This window comes from Cyprinus carpio, chromosome B14 (genome assembly GCF_018340385.1).
Source record: "Cyprinus carpio isolate SPL01 chromosome B14, ASM1834038v1, whole genome shotgun sequence".
In the NCBI taxonomy this organism is placed as follows: Eukaryota; Metazoa; Chordata; class Actinopteri; order Cypriniformes; family Cyprinidae; genus Cyprinus; species Cyprinus carpio.
In genome coordinates, this window is record NC_056610.1 from 16,751,653 (window position 1) to 16,777,889 (window position 26,237).

The 26,237-nt window shown below is 38.1% G+C and overlaps 1 protein-coding gene across 5 annotated transcripts in view; it reads left to right on the forward strand.

The window, feature by feature from the left end:
* LOC109088019 (ETS-related transcription factor Elf-1-like) overlaps nucleotides 1-21,997 on the forward strand; it is a 38,714-nt gene extending 16,717 nt beyond the window's left edge. For 2 of the 5 annotated variants that reach the window (XM_042738268.1, XM_042738267.1), the window contains 8 exons: nucleotides 9,712-10,064; nucleotides 16,102-16,270; nucleotides 17,152-17,259; nucleotides 17,461-17,622; nucleotides 17,844-17,927; nucleotides 18,534-18,726; nucleotides 18,821-19,162; nucleotides 19,993-21,997. In XM_042738268.1, coding sequence (XP_042594202.1) covers nucleotides 9,993-10,064; nucleotides 16,102-16,270; nucleotides 17,152-17,259; nucleotides 17,461-17,622; nucleotides 17,844-17,927; nucleotides 18,534-18,726; nucleotides 18,821-19,162; nucleotides 19,993-20,779 — 1,917 coding nt within the window. In that variant the 5' untranslated portion in view covers nucleotides 9,712-9,992 and the 3' untranslated portion in view covers nucleotides 20,780-21,997. Of the gene's footprint in view, nucleotides 1-2,812; nucleotides 2,941-9,711; nucleotides 10,065-16,101; nucleotides 16,271-17,151; nucleotides 17,260-17,460; nucleotides 17,623-17,843; nucleotides 17,928-18,533; nucleotides 18,727-18,820; nucleotides 19,163-19,992 lie in introns of those variants that run through there. The other 3 variants (XM_042738269.1, XM_042738270.1, XM_042738271.1) reach the window with 3 other exon arrangements.
* The last annotated feature ends 4,240 nt before the right edge of the window (nucleotides 21,998-26,237 follow it).

Here is a 26,237-nt window from a genome sequence, read left to right on the forward strand (position 1 = left end):
ACACTGAGAATGCTATTCTGATTCAGCACATGAAAATGTGACTTTTGCAACTGTAGCTGGAGAGTTGGACCATGGGTTGAATAATTATATGCAATTAGTCAGTAGCTGTTAAAAAGACAAGTCCTCCTATACACCCTCCCCATGGGTTTTATTAGCCAGCATGGATCTGAAAGCTGTCTAAACATATCACTTACAGTACTGTGGACTCATCAGCCTCTCGCAGAATAATAACAGCATATATTACCGCAATGGAATAATGGACAATACCACAGCAGGTTGGTAAGAGTGGTTTGTTTGGAAGTTTAATAAACCTGTGCTACTTTGTAGATAAAATGTGAATTATCAGGTTGGATAATGCATTAATTTCAGCCCAGAGTATATACTAGGTCTCATTTCATAATGTGTTAAATGCTTCTTACTGAATATAGGTTGACTTTTTTTACTTAGTCTGCAGCTTTATCCTTTTTTACTGATATGTAATCACTTTATGGAAATGTGAGTGACCTCCTTTCAGGTTGCAGCCAGTCTTACATATTGTCATAGTCGAGACCACATGATGTGACTAGAAATGAAAACTACACCACATATTGCACACGGCCCCTGCAACTCCACAGGGCTAAAGGCAAACCTTACATAACTTATGATAAATGCTATGAATGCCAGTTATTTTGGGCCAGTTGTGTCAGCTATAAAGTATTTTATGATGCATTATATTCAAGGAGTGCCAGCCCCACAACTAGGAGTGTATGACATAGTGTGACTTAGTTCTAGAGCCTGATGATTTTATCAATGCCTGTCAGGCTAGATAAATACAGAGACAGATACGGGTTGCTCCAATTACCTCTTAATTCAGGTGTATTTAGGAAAATTATGAAAATTCTTTGGTGTGAATTTAATCAGCTTGATTTTGTTTTTTTTGTCTGTGAAATAGAGCAGTATTCAGAAGCTTGCTGAAAAATACAAAAAACAACTCAAAAAAAAATAAAACAAAAAAACCAAAATACTATCAAATCAAAATCAAAAAAATACTTTTAAATCCGTAATTAAACCTAATTTTTAAATGTCAACATATTTTGTAGGATCTTGAACAGTCCTAATAGTGCAGCTTTTGCCCATGTGGACACCTCTCACAGTTTGTGTCCAGACCTGTTTGGAATGCTATTTCCATTTAAAAGCCAGCTTCAGTTTCTTTCTACCCCTAGCTTGGAGATGTTTAGCTATGATTTCAGGCAAGAGATTTGATTCTCACGTATGCTTTTTTGTTCTGCAAGGCCTTGAGCGCCCAGAAAGGAACTTTAAGTATCGCCAAAGTGCAGTTAGTTTCTCTTTCACTGACAGTGAAGTGAAAAGTGAACTTTGAATTTTACTGCTTTTTCGGTTACTGAAAACCTTGTGATGACTATGGCCTTATCAAAGGTAGTATGCAAGCCGTGTCGTCACTGCCTGTTTAGGGTTCCCAGAATTTTATTTTGAAGCATGCGGGTGCAAGGCAGGCATGTTTTGCTGCTGTATTCAGGGTGCATTTTTCCCTCCTTGTGCAGACATATGCTGTGACATGTTGGTATTGGTATGAGTGTAAACACATTGGGGATGGGTGAGTCAAGATGGCGGGGGTGGCGCTATTTCACAAGAGTGCATATGTCGCCATAGATGAAAGCATGATAAATACAGCCTCAGGAGAGCTGGAACGTCCCCATTTATCAAGAGTGGCATTAACAGTGAACATGCCTTGATTTCTACCAGGTTCAACAGTACTGGCATTGAATTCAGTGTGTATATTGAAGTTAGCTGACTTTTATTTACTAAAGTGTGAGACAGATGTTCTAGATATAATTTTAGAAACTAAATAATTTAGAGAATGAAGCAATTAGAGCTAGTTTGAGGTTTTATATATCACAGATTTTACAGATTCTAAACATGGTCTGATGATTGTGAGTGAGGTGCAAACACTTGAGTTTGAAGTCAGTATTAGGCTAAAAGCCCTGAGCTTCTCTAGTCTTGTCATGCTCTGAATTGACGTCAGTCAGTTTTAGATGCCAGTTCTTAGGTGTGAATTTAGTCAGTCAATTTTTATTTTTTTTGTGTGAAATAGAGCAGTATTCAGAAACCCTGAGCTTCTCTAGTCTTGTCATGCTCTGAATTGTTCCTGCATAGAAGCCAAAACATTTTGTCTTTGTACCGAAATATCTGAAATGTTTTTCATATTGCATATGCAGCTGGAGGCAGCACAGATACTGTGCAAGAGATCCTCATAATTAGATGCTGGAAGGTTCTTTAACCAGCACATCATATTGAAACAGTTGTATTACAGTACATGCAAGCAACATTGTTACTTTACCATAAGATATCACTTTTCCAATAAAAATCATAATATCAGATCTTTATCAGCATTAATATAAGATATTTAGCAGTGCTTGCTCTATTTTCTTTATTTTTATACTGACGTTGCATCTAACACTCACTTAAACGTAGTCTTTAGAAAACTGCCAGCATCAATTTTTCCAATGTTGTGATCCCTATAAATTCACTTTTTGTATTATCAAGAGATTTAGAAAAATTATTTAATTTTAATATCAGGCATTTGTCTATCATCAGCCATGACATGAAAATAATTATCCGCTTGTTGGTATCGAACAGAATTTTTACATCAGCACATTCATAATATCATTCCAATGTACTTGTAGGTGACAGAATTTGAAATGGATAACTTTTACATTTTGGGTCTCAAAGTTTGAAAGTACAGCAAGAACTTTTGTCTTTATTAGCCCCTGTGGCAATTTCCTGTCCTGTTTTCACAAGTCTGACGTGTGTTTCTATCTGTGGTGTGCGGCCTGTTGCCACATAGTAGAATCAGATCACAGGGAAGAACATTTTTAACATTTTGTAGCATACACCATGTGCATTTTAAGAAGTCCATCAGTTGGGGTCAGCTCGCTGCTGGTAAGATATAATCTGCTTACATTTTTAAACATCAGCCTTAGCCCATCAGCATCTGTACCGATGCCTGAGGACACTACATTCATATAGAGGAAATAGCTAAGCGTTTAGTAGCAGGAGATTAACCCTGAATGTGAGATGTGCGAGAGAGGAAGTGAGTAAGGGTGCACTAAGTTCTGTTCCTCATGTTGTTTTCTCCGTAATTAACCCCAGTCTGCAACACCCATACTACATGGAATTTAGTCTGTAAAACAGTCAGTTTCTTCTTTTTGCTTCAAGTCACTGAATGTATGTATTGGTGTTGTGTTTGTGAGGTCTTGATTTGATGGTTTTAGGTGATAATACCGTGTCTGATTGTGTGTGTGGTGGTATGATCACAGTAGTATGATATCGGGTATGATAAATGAAGCTTTTGAAGGTGTCTGAAGATGCGTTTTTAGAATTCTGAGAACCAGACTTGTTTTTTTCTTCTCAGAAGCAAACCACTGAAGGGTGGCATGATCTGAGTGCTCAGTGTAAAAGTAGGGGGCCTTTAGAATCTTTTTGTGCAAAAATTATACAAATTTATACGAAACGTGTGCCATGTTGTCACTGCTATTTATTTATTTTGTTATTTTCGTATAGTGGTTACCAACTAAATAGAAATATATGACATTCAAACATGTCGAAAACACAAAAAAGTGAGAAAAATAGAGTCTAAGAGGAAGGGGAAGAAGTTTCCACTCTCAAAATGAGAGAGAAGTGTTCGCTTGTTTGTGGTCTAACAGTCAGGAAGTAGCAGAAACCGACTGCTCAGTGATGCATTTCCTGTCACTGCAAGATTCACAGGTCAGTTGTGGCTGTTCTCTTTCCTTTTGCATTTATCTTTCTTTAGTTTTAGGGTTCCTTTACCATAGCTTAAAGTTTGACCAACTGGTAACCCATTTCATAGGGTAGGTTGTATAATTTTAGGCAGTAAAACATCCTAACTTGTAGCACCAGCTAAATTGAACGACTATAGTTGTTTGACATTTCAACTTTCAATTTAAATCATCTTAAAATTGTTTGGAAAACCATCTATCACATTTCCATAAGGGTGGATGATCTTTGTCATTTCCTCAAACAAGTTTCCATCTGGCAAAGATGAACACAACTGGTTTTAAACAAGCGTCTTTAGACCCTAATGAATTTAGTGGCAGGGATTTTGCCTTCACCTGGCCTCAGTCTCTCCTCCCTAGCCTTTAATGTTTGGAGAGCTGAGCCCCAGACTCAATGATAACAGCTCCTGTCTCAGGTGGGTGTGGGCCCCTAGACTTTTTCTAGCGCCTCGAGGCGGAGTGGGAAAGTACAAGACTTGCGAAGTTGCGAGATGAGATTAAATTTAGCAGAAGGTAAAGCCTTTCTTCTGTCTCGGTTGTAGCAGTTCTCTCTCCCCTTCTTTTTTCTTTTGACTTTTCTTTTTGACCCCCTTCCTTCACAAAGGTTGCTCTAGTTTTTATAATGGCCTTTTTAAAATCTTACCTGGCTTATGCTTTTATCCTCAAACCATTTTTTGGTTCTGTATTAGATGCACACTGTGAATTGACGACTATTGTAGCAGAAGTTGCTATGTGGTGGTGTTATAGACTGATGTAGCAGTGGGAATTGCTTATATGCTAGTCTCATTAATTGCAGTCTCTTTTGTTCTGTTGAATTAGCAAACACAGGCCCTTGACCTTTCTCCCTAATGTATAATGAACTCTTCTCCACGTCAGTGACCAACAAAGGGGTGTGTGATGGTGATACTTTCACATCACTTTAATAGGAAGAGAAAAAAAAGATAACCTTTTTTGAGCACTGTAAGAATGTCAACATGAACACACAGATGCGCTTTTGGGTAAAAATGGTCGCCTTGGTAATTTGAATATCAACATAAATTGGAAAATTTGTCAAAAGTACAACTATATTAATACAAAAAAGAGAAATCTACTGCTCTTAAATGGTTTCATAATCATATGTAGCATTGCTTTTATGTTGCCAATTTAATATTTACTCTATTGTTCAAATAATAAATGTTTTTTTTTTAACAATTTAGCATATTAGAATGATTTCTAAATGATTATGTGAAATTTATAGTAGTATAGTAGGTATTGAATAGTAGTGTATATTATTATTAATATATTGATATAGTGTTAGCATATTAGTCATATTTTATTTGTACCACTTGAACATAAAGCAGTAGCAGTATAGTAGCTTCTGTCAGGGCTGTTTAAATGACTGTGACCATATTATAGTTGAGTTGGAGTTTTTTCCACGGCCCATTATCACAGCTTTACAGGACTTTGCTTGAGATGAAGCATCATATCCTCACATTCACAGGAACTAAGCTAAAAACACCCATGTTCTGCTGAGTCAAGCAGATAACCCTGTTGAAAGAGGCTTTGTCTTCCATATTGATTGAAAGGGTGCAGTTGGCATAATTCCACCCTCAGTGTTTCTCTTCCCATTGGTAAGTGGAGATAAGCCTTAAGATGTCTCACAAGACACACATAAATGGTTACTAGCTCACTGGAGGTGTTTTAGTGTCAAATTTTTATAGTGGAGCCAGCATTGTGGACTGTGTTTTCACTGAAACGCTCGAGACTGGCATGTTCTGAAATGCCAGGAATGCCAGTCCTCCTTCCTGACCGAGCAGGAAAAGAGCTGCAAATTCCTCTCGCTTTCTCTTAGTCAGTGTCTCTCCGAAAGCCCTAGTATCCCAAGCTATTTTGAGAGGCAATCTAGACTAGTTTTTCTCAAATGTGTTGACATCATTATTGCCATGACATCACTCCCCACAAAGTAACTAGAGACGACTTCGCCCTCTCCAAAACCTCCATCTCCATCCATCCTTGTGATGTCATCAGAATATGACAACTCACGATCATACCACATCTTGAATCCATGATCCTTCCCATCAAACCACTCACCTACGTTAGATGATCATTCATGTTTGAATTTGCTTGCCCTGTGATTAAATTCCATTGTCAGGGTGACTCATGGCTTAGTCATTTGGTTGGCTTAAATTACCTCCTTTCATGGTTAACACTGAGCTCAGCCGAGGACTTTACAGGGGCGGGTGGGTCGACAGGGTCCACAGGGTAAGATGTATTCTCCCCTCAAAACTGGTTATTCCATCCAACATTTTAGTCAGTGTCTTGCTTTATATTTACTTGTTTTGACAACACAGACTAGGCGCTTTGCCAGACCCGTACCAGCTGCTGCATTAGGGCAATTAAAGACTTGGGCGGGTGTTTTTCATGTACACCTCATAGTTTTACCTTGCTTGCTGAGCGTATATCCTTGGTGGACCTCAGCCATGGAGTGATTCCATGCGAGCCCCACCCTGGAGAGTGTTTGCTTACTGAAATCTTGAGTATTGAGTAACTCTCCCTCCCTCTCGGCGCCTCTGGATGACGTGCGGCAGGCTCTTGTTTTGGCCCATTTGCATGTGCGTGTGTTGGGACAAGGCAAGTGTTGTCGCATCCACTTGTATCATTCCCAGGCTGCAGTCACGGTGGCGCAGATCACTCGCCATGTGCCCGGCACGAGGTCTCATTATATACCACTGGGAATCAGCGTGGAGAGCGGCATGATGCACGCAATCACAGATTTGCACGATTTTGCTCCCCACCAGTTTCATCTCTTTGTGTGAAATGTTCCCATCAATCCCATATCACGCTTTCATTTACCAGCACATCACTGTCAAATGGTGTGAACGACTTCATTACTCAGAAGCAGGGCTGTAGACCATGGCAAGATTGTCTAATAGAATTTCAAGCTGCGAGCTTTGGCTGCCGCGAACGCAGCTGCAGTTTGAGGTACAGAGAGCTTTTTGAATTGAAAAGAAGAACTGAGAATGACATGAGGCCATTTTGAGCTAGTCTGTAAAAGAGGAGGCAGAACTCAGCCATACTCTAGCTTGGCGACTTCTGACCCCTGGCTCACGCTACGGAGACTTCATGGGCGAGTGCTTTCCCAGACTGCAGAGGTAGGCATGACCCACTCTGTGTGTGGTCTTATTTTGCCAGGGGTATCACTGTAGTTGTGATTATCATTTCTAGCACAGTTAATGCTTCAGATCTGGGTGATACCTCAAATTGTGTGGTTTATTGAGGAAAAGTGTACTTTTATTTGATATAAAATGCTCTAAAATACACCATAGATTACCTTAGACACTGATAGAGAGACCTAAGCATCTAGAAAAGAAGAAGACAAAAACAAAAATAGACATACATGATGCATCAGCTGGTTAGATAGATATTTTTTTTTGCATTAAACTGATCAAAATTGATGTTAAAGACATTTATAAAATTACAGAAGATGTCTATTTCAAATAATTAGTGTTCTTTTGATCTTTCTATTCATTAAAGAATGATCACAGTTTCCACAAAAATATTAAACACAACTTTATTAATCTTTTATAATAAGAAGAAATATTTGTTGAGAATCAAATAAAAATACTAGATTGATTTCTGAAAAATCATGACATGTGACACTGAAGATTTAAGTAATGGCCGTTGAAATTATATAAATTATAATTTATTATATTTTAAAATATATTAAAACAGTAATATTGTGAAATATTATTACTACTTTTACTGTAGAGACTTTTTTCAAAATCACAAAAAAATCTTATCGGCTCCAAACTTTTGAACTGTAGTCTATATTACATATGTATGTGCCGATATTGGATATTTCATTTTACAGGCTCATTTCATCTATTTTTAACATAACAAATTTAATCTTTAGCAAATCTCAAAATGATTATCCATATTTTATACCTTACATTATAATGTAAATTACAACATTTTATTTTATTTATTTTTTTAAATCTTATTTAGACAAAATAATTTAGAATTATAATATGAGCCATTTCTTGGTTATCTGTCATAACATAAAGCTACAGTTACTATTGGTTTATTGGTTTTGGATAGAATTTTAATATCTCTTTTAATTTATCCTACCTAGAAGGCTTGATCAAATTCTTTTGATTTGATGTAACCACCCAGAACACCCTAGCAACCAAGTAGCAACTCCCAGAGCATTGTAATGGCAAGGAAATAAATTATTGGTTCAAAGAGCTTGTCTTGACCAAAGCCAGGGAGAGGGAACCTTCAGCAGGGTGCTCCAGATGTTGGCCCCATGCTGTGGGAAGGGAGGCAGGGCCGAAGGGCTCTTGGGGGGGCCATCTGGTTAGTGGTAATAATAGGCTGGGCCTCTCTGTCGTGGCATACCTCATCCTGTTCCTCGCTCTTCTGGAGAGGCAAAGCCATACGAGGCCCCATGTTGAGTATAGGACTCCAGCTGCTTCAGGGGTCTTGGGCACAGTCCGAGCTAAACAGAACATTTGTTTGACCTCCCTGCCACCCACATGGGCCTGTCTTTCCTATTCTCTCTATCTCCCCCATTATACCCTTTACCCACCCACCCCAGCAACCCCAACCCCCCAGACACCATTCAACCTGGTATGCACTTGTTGACACACACACTGTCCTTTCAAAGCAAACAAGCCCCACCCTGCCACAGAGGAGACATGGGCTGCTCTGCTGCCATTTTACACCCCCCTTCAGTGGTTCAGCCAAACCACCTCTACTCCTCCCACTGCTCTCGTGTAATCTTTAACCAGACTGCAGTCCCTCCTGTTCCTCCTTGCCGCCTCAGGGCCGGACAGAGGGTACTCTTTACTCTTAACGGCCTGTGTTTCTTGTGTTTTTGAGTTTCTGTAGTTTAGCTGGCTTTAGTCTGAGGAGTGGATGTGGACTTTGGACAAGGGTGTGTTCTGGGCCTTTTTTCACTCATGTGACTGATAACCCAACCTTGTTTACAGTACCCCTTTGATCAGACTGGCTGATCTCATATCCTGTCGCAATCCATGCCCCTCCCCCTTCCTCCACACTGCCACTGAAGAGGTTCACTTATTACATCTGAACCTTGATGAATTAAACCAGGCATTCAGAATCACAGTAGACCAAGTGTCTTGTAGCCTTTGTTGATTTATGTTGATTATCCAGAAAAAGAATAGTGTGAACGCAATATGTAAATTCTGTCTTATATCAATAAGCCAAAAAAAAAAAAAAAAAAAAAATTAAAACCTAAAATAAATGGTTTTAAATGTGAATTTCAGACATTTAGACATTACAATGTACAGTATGAAAAAATTAATTCATTATGAAATTAAGTTTATATATATTTAATATTATTTTAATTATCAGCATAATACATTTTTAAATATTTGTATGTTATTTAAATATAACATTTATGTTGTTTATTTGCAAAAAGAATAGTGTAAATAGTGTAATATGTAAATTCTGTCTTATACCTATAAGCTGAAAAAAAAAAAAAAAAAAAACATTAAAAACTAAAATGAATACAGAGTGACAGAGTAATGCAACAGTTGTGTTGTTGTGATCTCAGAGGGTAAACAGGAGTCAAAGTGAGAAAAAGTTAAGTGGCCAGTGATGAATTTGCTGGATCGTGGAGTTTATTTTCCACTCGCCCATTTTCATTCTGCCTGGCCAGACTTTCTCAGAGTCTGACTTTGGGGCAGCTTTGTGTGGTTCGAAGCCAAAAATGAGATCGGAGAGTCGAAAGTCTCTCCAGCACTGAGCGAACGGTTCATAGAGTCAGAAAATTAGCCCCTCGTCTCAGTCCCAACGGTACCGTCTCAGGCTCTTCTGGCCATCCCAGCCCTCTCTCTCTCTGATGATGTGACACAGCCCATTTTGCTCAGTCGCAGTTTCCTAATGTTCATTTTCCTCTGTTTCTCTCTTGAAGGTTTAGATGCCCCAGACGGAGCTGGAGTGAGAAGAATCCTCCTCCATCACGCAGTCCTCCGCCACTCTACTGTCATCTGGAGGAAAAGAAACAGAAGCGTGCAGGACCAAAAGAGGGAACTCTGTTTTTACCTAACAGTGCCTCTCATTTAAGCAGTGTTCCTGCCTCAGAGTGCTTCCTGTGCCGAGGGGTGTGGAGCGAAGCGGTCCGGGGAGTGCGTGGAGGGGTAGGAACCCTCTGCCTGTCAGCCTGTGTCCTACCCTTTCTCCCCCTACAACACCATGACCACTGCGGTCCAGTCCAGCGAGCTTGTCTTTGAGTTCGCCAGTAATGGGATGGATGAAATCAATCAGGTACATCACAGTCACATTTGTTGTTTTCTATGAAACCGCCCTTCATCGTTGACCTAAAAAACCCTGGTTTTGGTGATAGAAATTTTTGTTATTAGGCACATCAAATTGTAGTTTCTTTATGTTTAGGAACTGTCTTTGTCCATCCAGCTTCACAGGCCAGGTCTCAAGGAGGGGATTTGGGTTTTTGGAGGTCCGCACCTTTGATGCCAGGCATGAAGGCAAGGGAGGGATGAAGATGGAAAATTAAGAGTGCAAGGAGAGGGTTGAGAGATGACTGTGTGGGTTGCTGGCAGGGCGCAGATGGAAAGACTGAGATGTAGGAATAGCCAGTCAGTCTGAACTCAGTGTGTTTGTATTCTTTTACGAAAACCTGGTTGGGAATAAAGGTAGCATTTGGCCCCAGAAAGTATCTGAACACTTAAGACGTCTGAATTTTATTGCGTTAGATACAATATATCAGAAAAAGCTATTTTTTACAAACTGGTCCAGAGGTCACCGTTTCAAGTCAAGTTGTATCAAGTTGTTTTAAGTCATGTCAGTTCTCTTCAAGATCACAAAGTAAACATGTTCAACAAAGCTTAAAGACCAGAAAATAGCCACAGTTTCTGAACAATCCACTACAATTCAAAAGTTTCTTTTTTTTTTTGAAAAAAGTCTCTTAAACTCACCAAGGCTGCATTTATTTAATTGTGTTTGTGAAATGTTATTACAGCTTAAAATAGCTCTTTCATATTTGAATATTTTTTTAAAATGTAATTTATTCCTGTGATGCTCCATTCGTCACATGATTCTTCAGAAATCATTCTAATTTGGTGCTCAAGAAACATTTTTTACTGTTAACAATGCTGAAAGCATTTGCAGTGCTTTTTTATGGAAAATGATTTCCATGAATTTTTCCTTCTGTTTTTTCTTAATTTTTTAGAAAATTCAGAGGAACTGGATTTATTTGAATAGAAATATTTCATGACATTAAGCATGCTGATTTAATGTGTCCTTGCTGAATAAAAGTATAAAATTATTTTAAAATAAATATTACTGTTCCCAAACATTTGAACGTTAGTGTATTTATCATTGAACATTTTTTAAATTTTCGTTAGGCTATGCAAATACTTTCATACATATTTAATTGTGGCAAAAGTATTCAAATACTTTCTAGGCCACTGTATAGTATGTGCGTATGCAAGCATGCTGTCATGCTTATGTGTTTTGGTTTCTTCTGTCTATATTCTGTCTGAGTTCAGATGACTCCAGAATCCTGATCTTCATCTTAAGTGTGTTTGTGCAGTCAGGTGAATGGATCAAGTGTGACAGGTCTTCTATGGAACCCCATGCCTCTTCTCTTACAGACTGAAAGAGAACCGAAAGCTAGATTCAGGCCTAACCTGCTCAACTTGTTGCAGCATGGGAGACAAGTCCTGTTCCACCCAGAAGGCTACTATTGTTTTGAAACGACACTGGCTTCTAAGTCACTCCCTAAATCCCCCTCACTCTATCACCACACCATCATAAATAAGCTCTACCAGTCACCCCACAGTCTCAGATATCTTTAGACTCCCACTTATAACAATAGAGCTGCTTTTCTGGGGACTGTGCAAAACGAACCTTGACGCTTCTCACTATGTGTGCAGTGAAATGTGTCCAGCTGCTTGTGTGGACTGTAATGATTAGCCTTGCTGGACCTAGAGTCAATAATTATCCCCCATAAGTCAAGTTGACTTGTAATGGGAGGGAAATGATATTAAGCCACAGTGTCAGAGTTCAGCTACTGCACACAGCAGAAGTACTAGATCCAGATTTCCGGATTTGCTGAGTGCATTTATATCCACAATCTTACAATACTGATTATCTTATTAACCTAATACAACATAACGTGTTACAACCTGCTAAAGATTGCTAACATTTAAGCAAAAAAAAAAAAAAAAAAAAAAAAAAAAAAAAAAACTTGCACAACTAGATTTTTAGCCATTACCCCAGTTTCACTTTGTATGTAAACACCTTTACCAACATTCTAGTGGCTTATTTAGTTTGCGCATGCCTCATGTTAATTACTGTTGATGTCAAAACAAAATAATTTCTTGTATAAACAGGGTTTTCTTGCATAGTCAGGTTTTCAGAATGGGCTGATTTTTGATCTACATATTATTGTGCATTTAAGTTAAATTAGTTAAATTAGTAATATAAAATAGGGATGCATAGGCAATATTTTAGAGACTGAGTGCAAGTATTGACAACTAGTTTTGGTTCTCACCAATACCGATACTTGTATTTTTAGTAATGCTCTAATTTTTCAGTTCAAAATAGTGGAATCAGACTGTAATTTGATGGTAGTGTGTTTAAAATTTAAATAAACCTTTAATTCCACTAGTGATTACATCAAATACAGGATGCTACAACTGAACACCATAGTATTTTAAAGTGAAATTACATGATTACTACTTTCTGAAATTAATTTTAAGCATAACAATATATTGGGTGAGAGAAACCAAACACAGGAATCATATCAGTTGGCATAATTAGTTTAGTAAACAAAGACAACTCCTACTTCAGTCATTTTGTATATAACAACGTTGAGCTTTTATTAACTATAATTAATAAAACATCTCTGCTACTATATAAACAAGCAGAACTTTTATTCAGCAAGGACTCATTCAATTGAGTAAATACATTTATAATCTTACAAAAGATTTCTATTTCGAATGAATACAGTTCTTTTGAACTTTCTATTCAAACGAATCCTGAAAAATATTAATCATGGTTTCCAAAAAAAGTATAAACAACTCAACTGTTTTCAATATTGATTATAATAAGAAAAGTTTCTTGACCACCAAATCAGCATATTACTGTTTTACTGCATTTTTATCAAATAATTGCAGCCTTGGTGAGCAAATTTTGAATGGTAGTGTATGTCAGAAGTTTGGCTGCCAGTGTTTCTTTGTGTGCCTACGTTTATGCAACAAATGCTTTTTTTATTTATTATTAAATAATTTTTACATGCATGTTGTCACAGACTGTATTGGTGCATCCACAGTATATTAAATCACCTTTTATTTAAGCCAGGCTTGCATAACTTCTCTTTGCTCCTCTTTCCACATCATACATGTCCTATTGCTGCATTAGCGTGACATTGTGCCGCTTTAGTGGTCAACAGATTAATTATTTATTGCTGAAAACCTGTTGCATGATGCCTGCTTAAAACACAGTGTTTGAGAATCATCCAAAAGCTTGTCTCCGACATTGCAAGTGAGGGTCTTGTATTGCATCAGTGGGTTAGCATCACGTCTGGCATCAGGTAAAGCAGAACAGAGTATAACCGTGGAACACACCGCATGCTATCGGTTTTATGCATACAGTAGGAACACGGAACTCAACTATGCAAATTACTGCTTTTTATCTGATGTTTTAAAAATGTGGTTGATTATTGTGGGAAAAAAAAGGAATGTTACAGCTTTATTGCAGTCTTTGGGTTTTAAAAACAGAAAAGTTTTACTCTTTTTACTAATGTGCATGATTAAGATATTGGCATATGAAGAGCTGTATCAACACTGGAATCTTATATTTATTAGGGCAGAGCTATTTAGCTGATTTTATGCCATGCTTATAAATGCATAAATTGGTCTGTTTACAAATAACATGGATTTTATGCAATAACTTCTGAAATTTAACTTTGTATAGACTCATATAGTCATGTTCAACTATTTTGCATTTACTTGTCAGGCAGTATAAGAGAGGCTATGTAAACCGATCACCAACGTTTTTTGCATAATCCTGATATCTGACGTCTGTAGTTCCCCAGTAAAGCAGGATGAGAGGGAGGACGTTGACAAATGCACAGAGCAAGACTAAGTTTCCTGCTTACTAAGCAGTCAGGGCTTGTGGGATTCACAGAGTGTCTGTCTAGCTTAGTTAAAACTCTTGTCTAAGTAAACTGAAAACGACATGCTAAAATCAAACGTTTATTTGGTGTACACAACCATTTAAAAGTTTAGGGTCAGTAAGATTGCTTTATTTATTTATTTGAAAGAAATTTATACTTTTATTGCGTAAGGATACATTAAACTGTTCAAAAGTAACAAACACATTTAAAATGTTACAAAAGATTTCTATTCCAAATAAATGCTGTTCTTTTGAACATCCTATTTATCAAAGAATCCTGAAAAAAGTATCAGAATTTCTACAAAAATGTTAAACAGCACAACTGTTATCAACATTGATGATATTAAATGTTTCTTGAGCAGCAAATCAGCATATTAGAATGATTTCTGAAGGATCATGTGACACTGAAGACTGGAGTAATGGCTGATGAAAGTTAAGTTTTGCCATCACGGGAATAAATTATATTTTATAAACTATCTTGCTCTATCTTGCAGATGGCCAGTAAACCGAAAACGGTTATTTTAAATTGTGACAATGTTTTGCAACATTACTGTTTTATTGTATTTGATCAAATAGATGCAGCACTGGTGAACAAAAGAGACTCCTTTCAAAAACATTTAAAAAAATCTTACAGACCTAAATGTTCAAATAGTAGTTTATGTCCAAATTAAACAGTAGCTAAATTCTAGCAGTTTAGAGTTTGTGTTAAACTGAACTGAATGAATTATTCTGGCCTTGAACTGAGATTTGAAAAGCCAAACCCATAGAGTCTCTGGGGGAAATGCCATAACAACAGCAAATAGTCCAAGGATGATGGAACAAAAACAGAAAATCCTGCCAAAGGAAGATGTAAGATAGCTTACGTGTTTCACAATCTTGTTTGCAAAGAGAGAGTATTTCAAGCATTCCTGAAGTACTGTATTACACTGATCAGTTATTGTTAAGTATTAGGTTTTTTTTTTTTTTTTTTTGGTGTGTATGTGAGATTATTTTCTTTGGGCAGGAACGTGCTTTGCATATTGTTCTTGTTTTGTTCATCTTCACACAATTGCACGACTGGAAAGGTGATAAACTGCATTCTGCTGCCATCTAGTGGTTACACAACACAACAGACGCGTGCGTGCACGTGTTCTCAGTCATTTTAAAAATGGCAGAATAAATCATGAAATGTAGTCAGAGGAAAGGCGGTCACTTGTCAAGCTCGCAATGAACAGTTGCATAATTTAAGCGGTCCTCTAACAAGTGTCAGAATAAAGGTCACTAGACTTCGATCAGACTGTAGTTTCTCTTGAATTATTCCCGCTCTGTCAATGGTCACTCATATTCTGACACATTTTGCCTTTTTTGCACATATTGTCTGCCAAAGGCATAATGAGAGCTACTAGCCTGTTAATGATATTCAGTTGGTCACACACACACACACACACACACACACACACACACACACACACACACACACACACTGACTGTCACTCATTAAGTTATGCTATCTTCAACACCAGGTTTCCCTGGAAATGGATTGGTCTTTTTTTTCTTCAGATTGCTCTTACTAGCAATCTTTATTCATCTAGACTATCTATAAAAGTAGGAAAACATAAAGATTGCAAGAATGACTTATTTTGGTATTTTTTGGCTGTGTTGTTGACTGTTGTGGGGGATGAGGAATGGTCTCTTGTGGCTTTATATCCAGTACCAACTATTTCCTCTTTTCCCCCATGTGATCTCCACCCTTGCTAAGGAATGCTGGTGGAAATGAGGAAGCCTGAGATTGTGTTTTTGGCACGAAGCTCATGCCCTGGGAGCAAACAGGGTCATGTGTATAAGAACCTTACTGGAACTGTGGTGTGTTTGCGTTCACGTCATTTACTCACATGATACAGCACAGGCTAGTCTCTGGCCTTATTGTTATTCTGATGCATAGTAAGAGTCCAACCAAGTGACTGGACCGGCTCAGGTTAAAGCCATTATGAATGGGCCATTAGCTGCAGCTCTGTGAGTATAAGTAACCTGGACGATTGTGGATTAGAAGCTTTCATCTGCAGGAAAGGGGCAAATTTATGTGTTTTAAAGCAATTATGGTGCACTTTACTTTCTGCTGAAAGCATTGCATGACAGTTGATTTTAGATCAATGGCACATTTATCTCTCTGTTTGTTCTCCCACAGCTGGACGACCCTTCAGTTTTCCCAGCAGTGATCGTGGAGCAGGTGCCCGCTGCCGACCTCATGCAGGTGTACTCTGGACTGGAGGCAGATGAGGTGACTAATGGCATCATGGTGGACGCCATTCAGGATGTGGTGGAAGAGAACATGATGGGAGATGTGGGGCTTTCTGGTGAGTCCAATAAGTGACCACAATTATAGGCAGCATGATGTTTTTTTGAAAACCTTTCTCATGAAAATGGGGAAAAAAGTACTCTTTGCACCTGAAACAATCCACAACACTGTTTATATGCAGTATATGCACTACTGTTAAAAAGATTGAGATTGGTAAGATTTTAAGTCTCTTCTGCTTAACCAAGGTTATGTTTATACATATACAGTAAAAACAGTAATATTGAATAATAAGTATTCAAAATACAATTGAAAATAATGGTTTTCTATTTAAAAAAAAAAAAAAAAAAAAAGAAAAAAAATAAAAAAATATATATATATAGCTATATATAAACAATTTATTAATTTTTTAATTAATAAATTTATATTATACAGTGCAGTTTTTCCATGCAATGGCAAAGGTGAATTTTCAGCATCATCACTCCAGTCTTCAGTGTCACACGATTATTCAGAAATCATTTTCGTGGAATCATTATTGTGGAATCCATTATATATTTTTTGGCAGGATTCTCTGGAGAAAGTTCAGAAAAACAGCATTTACTTGAAATAGAATTCTTTTGTAACATAATAGATGTCTTAACTGTCACTTTTTGTCAATTTAATGCATCCTACATATAAGTATTAATATATTTAAAAATCTTCCTCTCTCTCTTCTCACTCCATATATATATATATATGTATATATATATATATATATATATATATATATATATATATATATATATATATATATACAAAACCGTAATGGACAACTTCACGAATCACTTTATCTATTTGTTCTTTAAATATCCTAGAAAACTACTGCCAAGCACATTTAAAATGAAAGCCATGATAGTGAAAGCTTAGTGTTTGTCACTTGATTAATATATATTCTGTCCACAGTAGAGACCCAAGTCTCAGGTGGAGAGGACAATATGGAGACCATTGAGGCGGCTGAGGCCCTACTGAACATGGAATCTCCCAATAATATCCTGGATGAGAAACGCATGAGTATGTGATGACTCACTGTCTGTTTACATGGTGCTGTTATTTTGTTCTGTTTAGAAATTTTTGTGGGGAGACTTCTTAAAAAACCCTGTATATTCCAGTCAGTTAGCACATACTGATACCATTTCTCATTTCAGTTCTGTCTGTGTTTAAACAAACAGTATTATATACACATACTCATACTTGACCTCTACCCCTCTGTAGTTCACACATACGGGAATATGCTGGAATCAGAGCTGACCTACATTTCCCTGCGTCCAGAGCAGCTCTCAAACGGCTGCATGGATGTTCCCCTGGATGAGGAGACGTCCTCTTTGGATGAGATCCCTCAAAAGAACCTTTCCAAGCCTGCCAGGAAAAGCAAAGGTACCATTATCCTCCAGTAGAAGGCAGTGTACACCTTAGTTTTTTTTTTTTGCTGCATTATATTAAAAACTAAAAACTAAAGATGAGACAAGAGAATGTAAAAATATTCAAAAGATAACCAAATACATCAGGTATTATATTACAAATGCTTTTTTAAATTTAATTTTAAATTAATTTAATTTATGTTTATGTGTATTTATTTTCCTGCAATCTTCCTGCAGTGCGCAAACCAAGACCAGTGCGACCCTGCTCCCCCATCACCAATCCAACTCTCCCGTTGAAGAAGAAGAGCAAAGAGGGCAAAGGTATGCACAACCTCGGATCGGCACACAGGAGTAAAGGAGAAAAAGTTGGAAACTATGGCTTCTCGGTCTCCCGCATGCATCATGAGTTGCTCTTACCGGGGCTTTGCTGGCAGTGCTGCGGCTGTTTAATTGATGAGGTGCTCTCAAAGTGCTGCGTTTGTGAGAGAACTAAAAGTGATAGCAGGCTGGAGGGCACATCGATGCTGTCCTGATAGAAGCCCCTTATGCATGCGTCCCGTTCCCAGCTCAGAGAGGAGGCCGGCCGCATACATATACATCACCTTGACACACCGGTCTGTTCTCTCTCCGGCTCCCACTGCCGGGGTAGCTGTTTTTAACCACTTCTGGCCAAAGCGCACAACAAACAAGAATAATCTAGTGCCAGGCTCCTCTAATTAATTTCCAGTCCAGCGTAGGGCTACCATGAAGGGAGAATTGATTTATTAAGGTTATAAGAAAGAATACAATAATTGCAGCTCTGCCAGTTCGGCTTGTTAAATAAGACCTGTGGAATTGCGTGTGAAATATGAAAGGTGTTTAAGCTTTTTATAAGTCTAAACTTTTAATTAGTCGACAGAGGAATATAAAAGACCCTTATTCTTGTAGGTAATACTATCTACCTGTGGGAGTTCCTCCTGGCCTTGCTGCAAGACAAAAACACCTGTCCCAAATACATCAAATGGACGCAGAGAGAGAAGGGCATTTTTAAGCTGGTGGACTCCAAGGCTGTCTCCAAGCTGTGGGGCAAGCACAAAAACAAGCCTGATATGAACTACGAAACCATGGGCAGAGCGCTCAGGTGAGCCAATGGTTACAAACACTACACCCAGAGGGACCAATCATGCCAGAGGAATTGCTTTTCCTGACCTCCCCTTCCTCTTGCTCTCTTTTAGGTACTATTACCAGAGGGGTATACTGGCCAAGGTTGAAGGACAGAGGCTTGTTTACCAGTTTAAGGAGATGCCCTCAGATCTGGTCATTATTGATGAGGATGATAGCCAAGGGGACGATGCCAGTTCTGGGTACGGAGGGCAACGGTCTGCTCCTCACGGACGGGCAGTGGGCCGCGGTTCATCACGTGCGCAGGGGAAGAGCACACAGATGAAGTCAGTGAAGAGAGAGATGAGTCCCGGACTGAACAGCAATGGAAAACAAGCAGAACAGCTGCTGCAGACTGTCCACATTCTTCAGCCAAATCAAGGTGCTGCTGTCCCAGTATCTACACACTCCATAAGGTGAGGGGCATTTTACATACACACAAAACCACTGTTGAAACACAAGCTATTTTCCAAAATGGTTTGTCTTTGTTGCCTACATAGGAAGCTACATTCTTAGGCAGCAGCATCATAACCAAAATGGACCTTATAAGTGAGCCATTTGTAAAACTTTTCTTCGGCAGTAACACAAATTACAGAGCCCTGTAAATGGCATGGGGAAAAATATTGTGGCCTCAAATTAAGAATTTGTCCCCTTGTTTTAGTTAAATTATGGTATAATGTGACCATGATTTAACTAAATTAAAACAAGGCAACAAATTAGTTTAACTTGTCCACGATTAAAAAAAAGAAAAAAAAAAAGGGTTGTAGTTGTAAAAAGTGGCCATGATTTAACTGAATTAAAACAAGGGAGCAAAGTAGTACAATTTGGCCATAATTTAACTAAAACAAGGGAACAAATTACTACAACATGGCCACAATTTAATTAAATTAAAACAAGGAATTAATTAGTGCAATGTGGCCACAATTTCACTAAAACGAGATCAAAATTAGTACAACAGCCACAAATTAATATTCTGTCTAATAGCGTGTTCCTAATTTGTGGCCACAATATCATTTTTTTTTGTCAGTTATCTCTGTAATATATTTTAAATCAGAAATAAAACAATAATAGTATCATAAGTTTAGCTTCTTCAACTTAAAAAAGTTGTATTTTGCGTGTTCCACAGTTTATCAGAAAAACAGCTGGCAACTTTAATTCAATGCTGCCATATCATTTTTCCTTCTCCTTATACTGGAACTAAAGCATTCTTGCTTTATAACCCCATGCCCCTCTATCTCTCTCTCAGGACTATAAATATGCCAGGCTCTGTTCCCATGGTCCTCACGTCAGGAGCTCAAGGAGGAGGTCCAGTCACCCTGCAGACCCTGCCGCTCTCCTCTGTTCTGACCAATGGGGATTCCTCCACTCATGCCTCGCCGCCTCGGGTCATTCTCCACACTGTGCCTTCCACCAGCCCTGGCAGTAAAGATGTGCTCACCATCCAGACTGCCTCTCTGACCACAGACAGCATCCAGTCCCAGCAGCTCCTCGTGTCCACTCTGGGCTCATCCAGTGGAGGGGTCATCAGCACCACGCCACAGCAAGCCGGATCTCTTAATGGCATCACCCGCCTGGTTACTCTCAGTGCCAACGGGCAGCCCGTCGTGGCCCAGCAGCCCGGAACGGTCATCGCCACTGTCCTGAAGCCCAGTGAATTTCAAGGGTTGCAGGTGAAGGAGGAGATCCTAGACCCACAGTACCTCCAGTCTCTGGTCAACAGCAACCCTAGCGATGAACTCGAGGAAGGAGTGGCAGAGCTGAGCTACAGAACTGTGATCATCAACAGTGTAGGTCAGGAGCTGGGTCAGACCATCAACGGACATTCGGACGTGGGCTCGCAGCTGGCCAGTAGCCATAGTGAGGGCCTGACCCCTGTGGAGGAGCTAGAAGTGAGAGGAGAAGTGGCTCTGCATCCAGAACCTGAGGCTAAAGAGCTGTTGGACGGCTCTCAAGGTCTGCAGGAATTGCCGGGCACTATGCAGATACCCGCATCCCACTTCATCCAGGTCAAGGCGGAACCGGCTGAGACCTAAACTAGTGGCCCAAGCAGGGGAATGTGGACACAATCGACCAACACATGAAAAAAATACAGAAGTTTTTCAGTGGAGCAGATTATATGTAATTTATTGCTCTTGATTGTTTAGAATGGGCGTTGACTGTTGTTTACCCAAAGTTATTGTGATATTGTGCCTAAATTCGAACTCGACCAACCATGATGTCATGATGAAAGCTCTTTGGTTTGCTCTCCGTCACTCCCAAACTCCCAATAGGATAGCAGCCATTCTCCAACCAGGGATTCCTACCATATGTGCCAGTTGAGATGTTTCGGTCTCTTCTCATCTCCACAGACAAATCCAAAGATTTTATCCAGCAGAGGGACCAAAGGAGAAGTTAGTGGGAAGCCAAAAAGAAACCAACACCACACCATTGACTTTAGGATTAAACACACAGACACACAGTTGCTTATGACATACAATACGGAGAAACATTTGTTTTGTTTTTTCCTATGTAGCCATCTTAGTGAACTTCAAAAGGATGCCTGTTGGAATAAGACTGAAAGAGTGCCTAGGTGGTTAATGCTTTGTTTTGGAAGTGATTTTTTGAAGGGGGAGATTGTATGATTCACTCTGTTTTTATTACAGAATTATGACATTATCTCATCCCCGTCATACCATCAGAACTGAAGAGGTTATTATTTTTCCATCACACACAAATTTAAAAGCACTGCGCTTTTATGGAAATGGGCATTGCCTGTCCAAAGAGACAGTTCTAGTAGACTTTGTTTGTATATAGTAACATACTAGAGAACATAGTGACAAATTCCAAAATCATCTGCAAAGTATTTCCCCATTATAATCTTGTTCGTATGAATGGAACACAGTATATATAAATATATATATAATATACAACTAAGATTCAATTTATGGCCACAAATTTATTTATTTTCTGAATTTCTAAATTCTGTATAAAAAGTCTTTTTTAAACAAATGCAAAAATGAGGGAAAATATGCAGTATGTAGGGCTAATTTTACCCATAAGACTCCAGTATGTGTGTATTGCTGTATTTTTCCAATTTAAAGCATTCCATGTAATCCGCACATCTTTCATATTTTATCTATTTTTCAATATAAGGGGATCTGAATGTAGCTTTATGAGATTGAGCTATCATGCTGTTCTTATTCACTGTGATGTGTTTAAAGCCATTTTTACAGAGCGTACGTGGTATAAATGCTATGTCCTTTGGTTTCTGCCTTTACGCTGTCATACTTTTACCCTGTATCGACCACATATCGTTCGACTGATGCCTTACATGACTGTTTTTCAGATCACAGCTGGTGTGCTCTGTGACATTTAGGTAGATTTTTAAAATGTATTTATTTGTAGTTGATGTAGTCAGCTGTCCATGGCCTCCATTCCTTCCTCGCCTCATTTATATCCAATGAATCTAGAGCACAGTCTCTTAATAGCGGCATCTCCACAAGTAAACAGAGTGGATGCTGGAGACATGTTGAAACCAAACTAAATTTGTGCTAAATTGGAAGAAGTTGTTGAGGGTAAATGTGGACTAGACTCTCAGAAGACCAGACGCTGATCATGGGCAGCGGGCCTCTGCCTCTAATTCTGTTTGACTAACACCAGAACTCTGGTGCTGCTCTGACAATCATGGCTTCACCTTGTATTATGCAATATTACATCAGTAAGACAATCAGTGACCTCATCCTAACAGAAGAAAAATGTCCTTCTGGCCTCCATGTAATTTTCAGACCTGGTCTTGTTTGAAATATTTGTTGACCACAGGCTTTACGTTCTTTAGTTTTTGGGTAAAGGTATGCCAGTGCTCTTGCTATAATTTAATCTTGCCTTTTCTTGGGGCTTTCCCTTTTTTTTTCAATTGTCTTATAGTAGACTAGGTTTTTTTTCTAAAAAAAAAAAAAAAAAAATCTTTCCCTAGAGAGAGAGAGAGAGAGAACCAAAAGAAAAGAAATAAAAACAATTTTGCCTTAACGTGAACGTGTGATCTCCCGTTCCCTCTTTGCTGTGGAAATTAAAACTCAAGATCACAGACTAACTGGGTTGTGGGTAAACAACACAAAGCCCACAAGGCAGATGCTATCATTGTTCCGACGTATTAAAACAAGTACACCTCCCGGTGCATCTCCTCAAGTGTTTCTTCCGTTAATGTGAATTAACAGAGGTCAGATGCACTCCCAGGTACCTCGCAACATCTTGCTGTGAATCGAGGCTGCTGCGGGGAGCTTTGTTTCCAGCCATATGTGCTTTTATTCGGCTCGTCTGCTCCTTCTGGAGACTACAGAGCACCACGGCAACTTCGGCGAGGTTGGAGTGAGTGCAATCTGTTAACTACAGGAAGCAATGCGTTGAAAAGAGTTACTGAACAATCACGGCATGGTTCCCTAATTTGAGTGGGTGAATAAGAGCATTAGCATTTTTAAACAAACAAACAAACAAAAAATTGGTCATAAAAATACCCTCATACTGTTTTTTAAACATGTTGTTTTTTTTTCTTCTTCACATTTCTATGTCCAACTACAATTCTTAGTGAGTCAAACTCCAAAAAAGGTTAAAAACAAACTATAGGACAATGGCACAGATTGTTTTTATGGTGTTTTTTATGTAGTTTGCCATTTTTGCAGTTTGACAGCCTCTGGTCTTTATGGAAAAAGAGCTGCATGAACATTCTTCAAAATTGTTATTTTGTGCTCCACAGAAAAAAAAAAAAGACATACAGGTTTGGAATGACATGAGTAAATGTTGGAATATTAATTTTACTATTTGTTTAATATATCCACCCTCCATGATTTTACGTAATAATTTTTTCATCTGTCTTGTGGGCAAATAATCTTTAAACAACTAACACAGATTGTGAGAGGACCCAGAACAGTTTTTACACCTGCAGCTCTGTGTGTGCCGGACTTGTGGTGAGGATAGAAATGACTGTGTGTGTGATTACTCAGTGGTATGGGTTTGGAGAGGTTTTCTATGGTCTTTTACGGTGTGTGTGTGTGTGTGTGTGTGTGTGTGTGTGTGTGTGTGTGTGTGTGTGTGTGTGTGTGTGTCTGCTGATGGAGCCATCTGGCAGCTGGTACATGCTGGAGCTCTTACCCCCAAGTCTACTATTCACACACAGCTGCAGATTACCCAGCACTCTGAACCCTACAGGCAACACTGAAAAATAAAACAAAAACATCCAGAAAAACACAATACCAGAGCTGTTAAAGGCAACTGTAGCCACAAGTATCGTTGTTAAAACGATTTGCACAGCATTAACCTGTCCTGTGAAAATGGGAAGATATTTTATCACACCACTACAAATATTACGTGAATTGGAGAAGATATAACAAATACATAGATATGAACTTTTTCATTTCTAATGTCAAGATAGCAGGTTTCATTTTAAATAGAGGATGGAGGGAGACCAGTACAGCAAACTCCAAAAGAGCCATGCTGTCATTAAACAGTCAATTATAGGCTATTTAATAAAAAAGCAGTAAAAATGCAAAAGGTAATGTACAATTGTTGTTGTAATTTTGTAATACATTTAATAAAATAAAATATAAAATGTGACAACTTGTCCTGACCCAACTTTTATAAAACAATACCAATCTTATAAAAAAATACAACTTTATAATAATATAAAATCTACCATTTTACTGTATAGTTGTGTGAACATGTCAGTGTGATTTTTATTTATTTTTATTATGGTAAAATATGATGGAATTTTAATCCACAAAATTGATTGATAGTTTTAAATTAGATATTTGAAACTAGCAAGCATAAACACTGCTAAAAAATAATACATTATCAAATTCAAAATCATGATTAGATACTGTACAACCCTTGTGACAACTAGTCCTGGTCTTCCCTATAGTGTGTATTTTAGGTACTGCATCATTTCAGGTTTTTCACCATTTCAGTCACTATTCAGTCTTAAGTTCAAATACATTTTTAAAGTACTAATACTCTTTGTAGTCACGGTTTACATGCAGTTGCAACTGTAAATATCATGATTATACCAAAATGTTGTTCAAAATAAAGATGAAGTATAGCCTGTCGTGGTCCAGGAAACACATGTAGGCTAACTGTTTGACATGGCATGTTGACTCCCTATCATTACTCATGCAGCTTAAAAAAAATCACTAAACAGGACAGCTTGCAGTGATCAGTGTTTCACTTCTGAATGTCATAGGATCTATGAATAATCATAAACTTCTAAACTGAAGTAACCCTTGTATAGTTTAAAAAAACGTATTCAAATTAAAGCTGAATTTCTAGACAGCTGTGGTTCACTAGCGTCAAACCGGGTCTTTACATCAACACAGCTGCACAAAATCAGCTCAAGGAACATTCTATTTTTAAAGCAAGACGACAAGTAGCTGGGGGCCAATGACATGCTTGAAGAGAGCGAGTGTTTATTGCATCACGGCGTCTCTCTAGTGAGGAGTGGCGGGGCGGCTGAGGGATGGCAGTCATTAGAAATGCGCCTCCAGTCAGGGGCTGCGCTAAGATTACTCACACACCCGGATGCTGCCACACACACACACACACACACACACACACACACACACACACACACACAAATACTAAACAATGGTTTTGTTCTATTACTGAACTAAGACTAATGACATCCACTCCAATTTATGTATTTTGTTCATCACTTTTTATTTACATCAAATTTTTAAAGCAGCAGCAGTCTCGCAGCAGGAATTTATAGAAGCTAAAAGCAATACTCTTACAGCTATTAAACTTCTCACCCTACATCCCTCAACTGCCTGAACTGATAAAATTCTTCCACTGACAAATGAAACAATAACCATAATTTTATATTTCCCAGGTCATAACCATAGAGTCAGGGTTTGGCTGATTATTATGGCCCCATTAGCCCCTGCTGGTAGATGCTATAACTACATCATCTGGCAGAAAAACAGATCTTTCTCCATTGATAACCATTCAAAAAGATCTGGATATTCTTTCTGGCTATATATATATATATATATATATATATATATATATATGTATATATATATATATATGTATATATATATATATATGTATATATATATATATATATATGTTTTTCTTCTTCTAGCAGTGTGTGTGTAATTTTTTCTTCTTCTAGCAACTATGAAATATATGGAAATAATTTCATAAATATATTTTATTTTATATTATGTCATTTATTATATTTAAGTGTCAAACCAAAATTTATAGACAACACTTTAACATTTCTCACATTATCACAGTTTATTTGCTTTAGTTTAGAAAATGGTAATAAAATATGACAAGAACTCAGAGTTGAACTGTCAGAACAAATTCATCTTGATAATGTCAGATAACTTTGATAGAAAGGTTACAATCAACCAAAAATAATTCAGCTGTTAAATTTAAGTACAAAATTAGATAATACCAATTTAGGTCAACCAATAACCAAGTAATGTTTAATTTTGTTCAGTCTGTGGTGTAAAAAGGTCA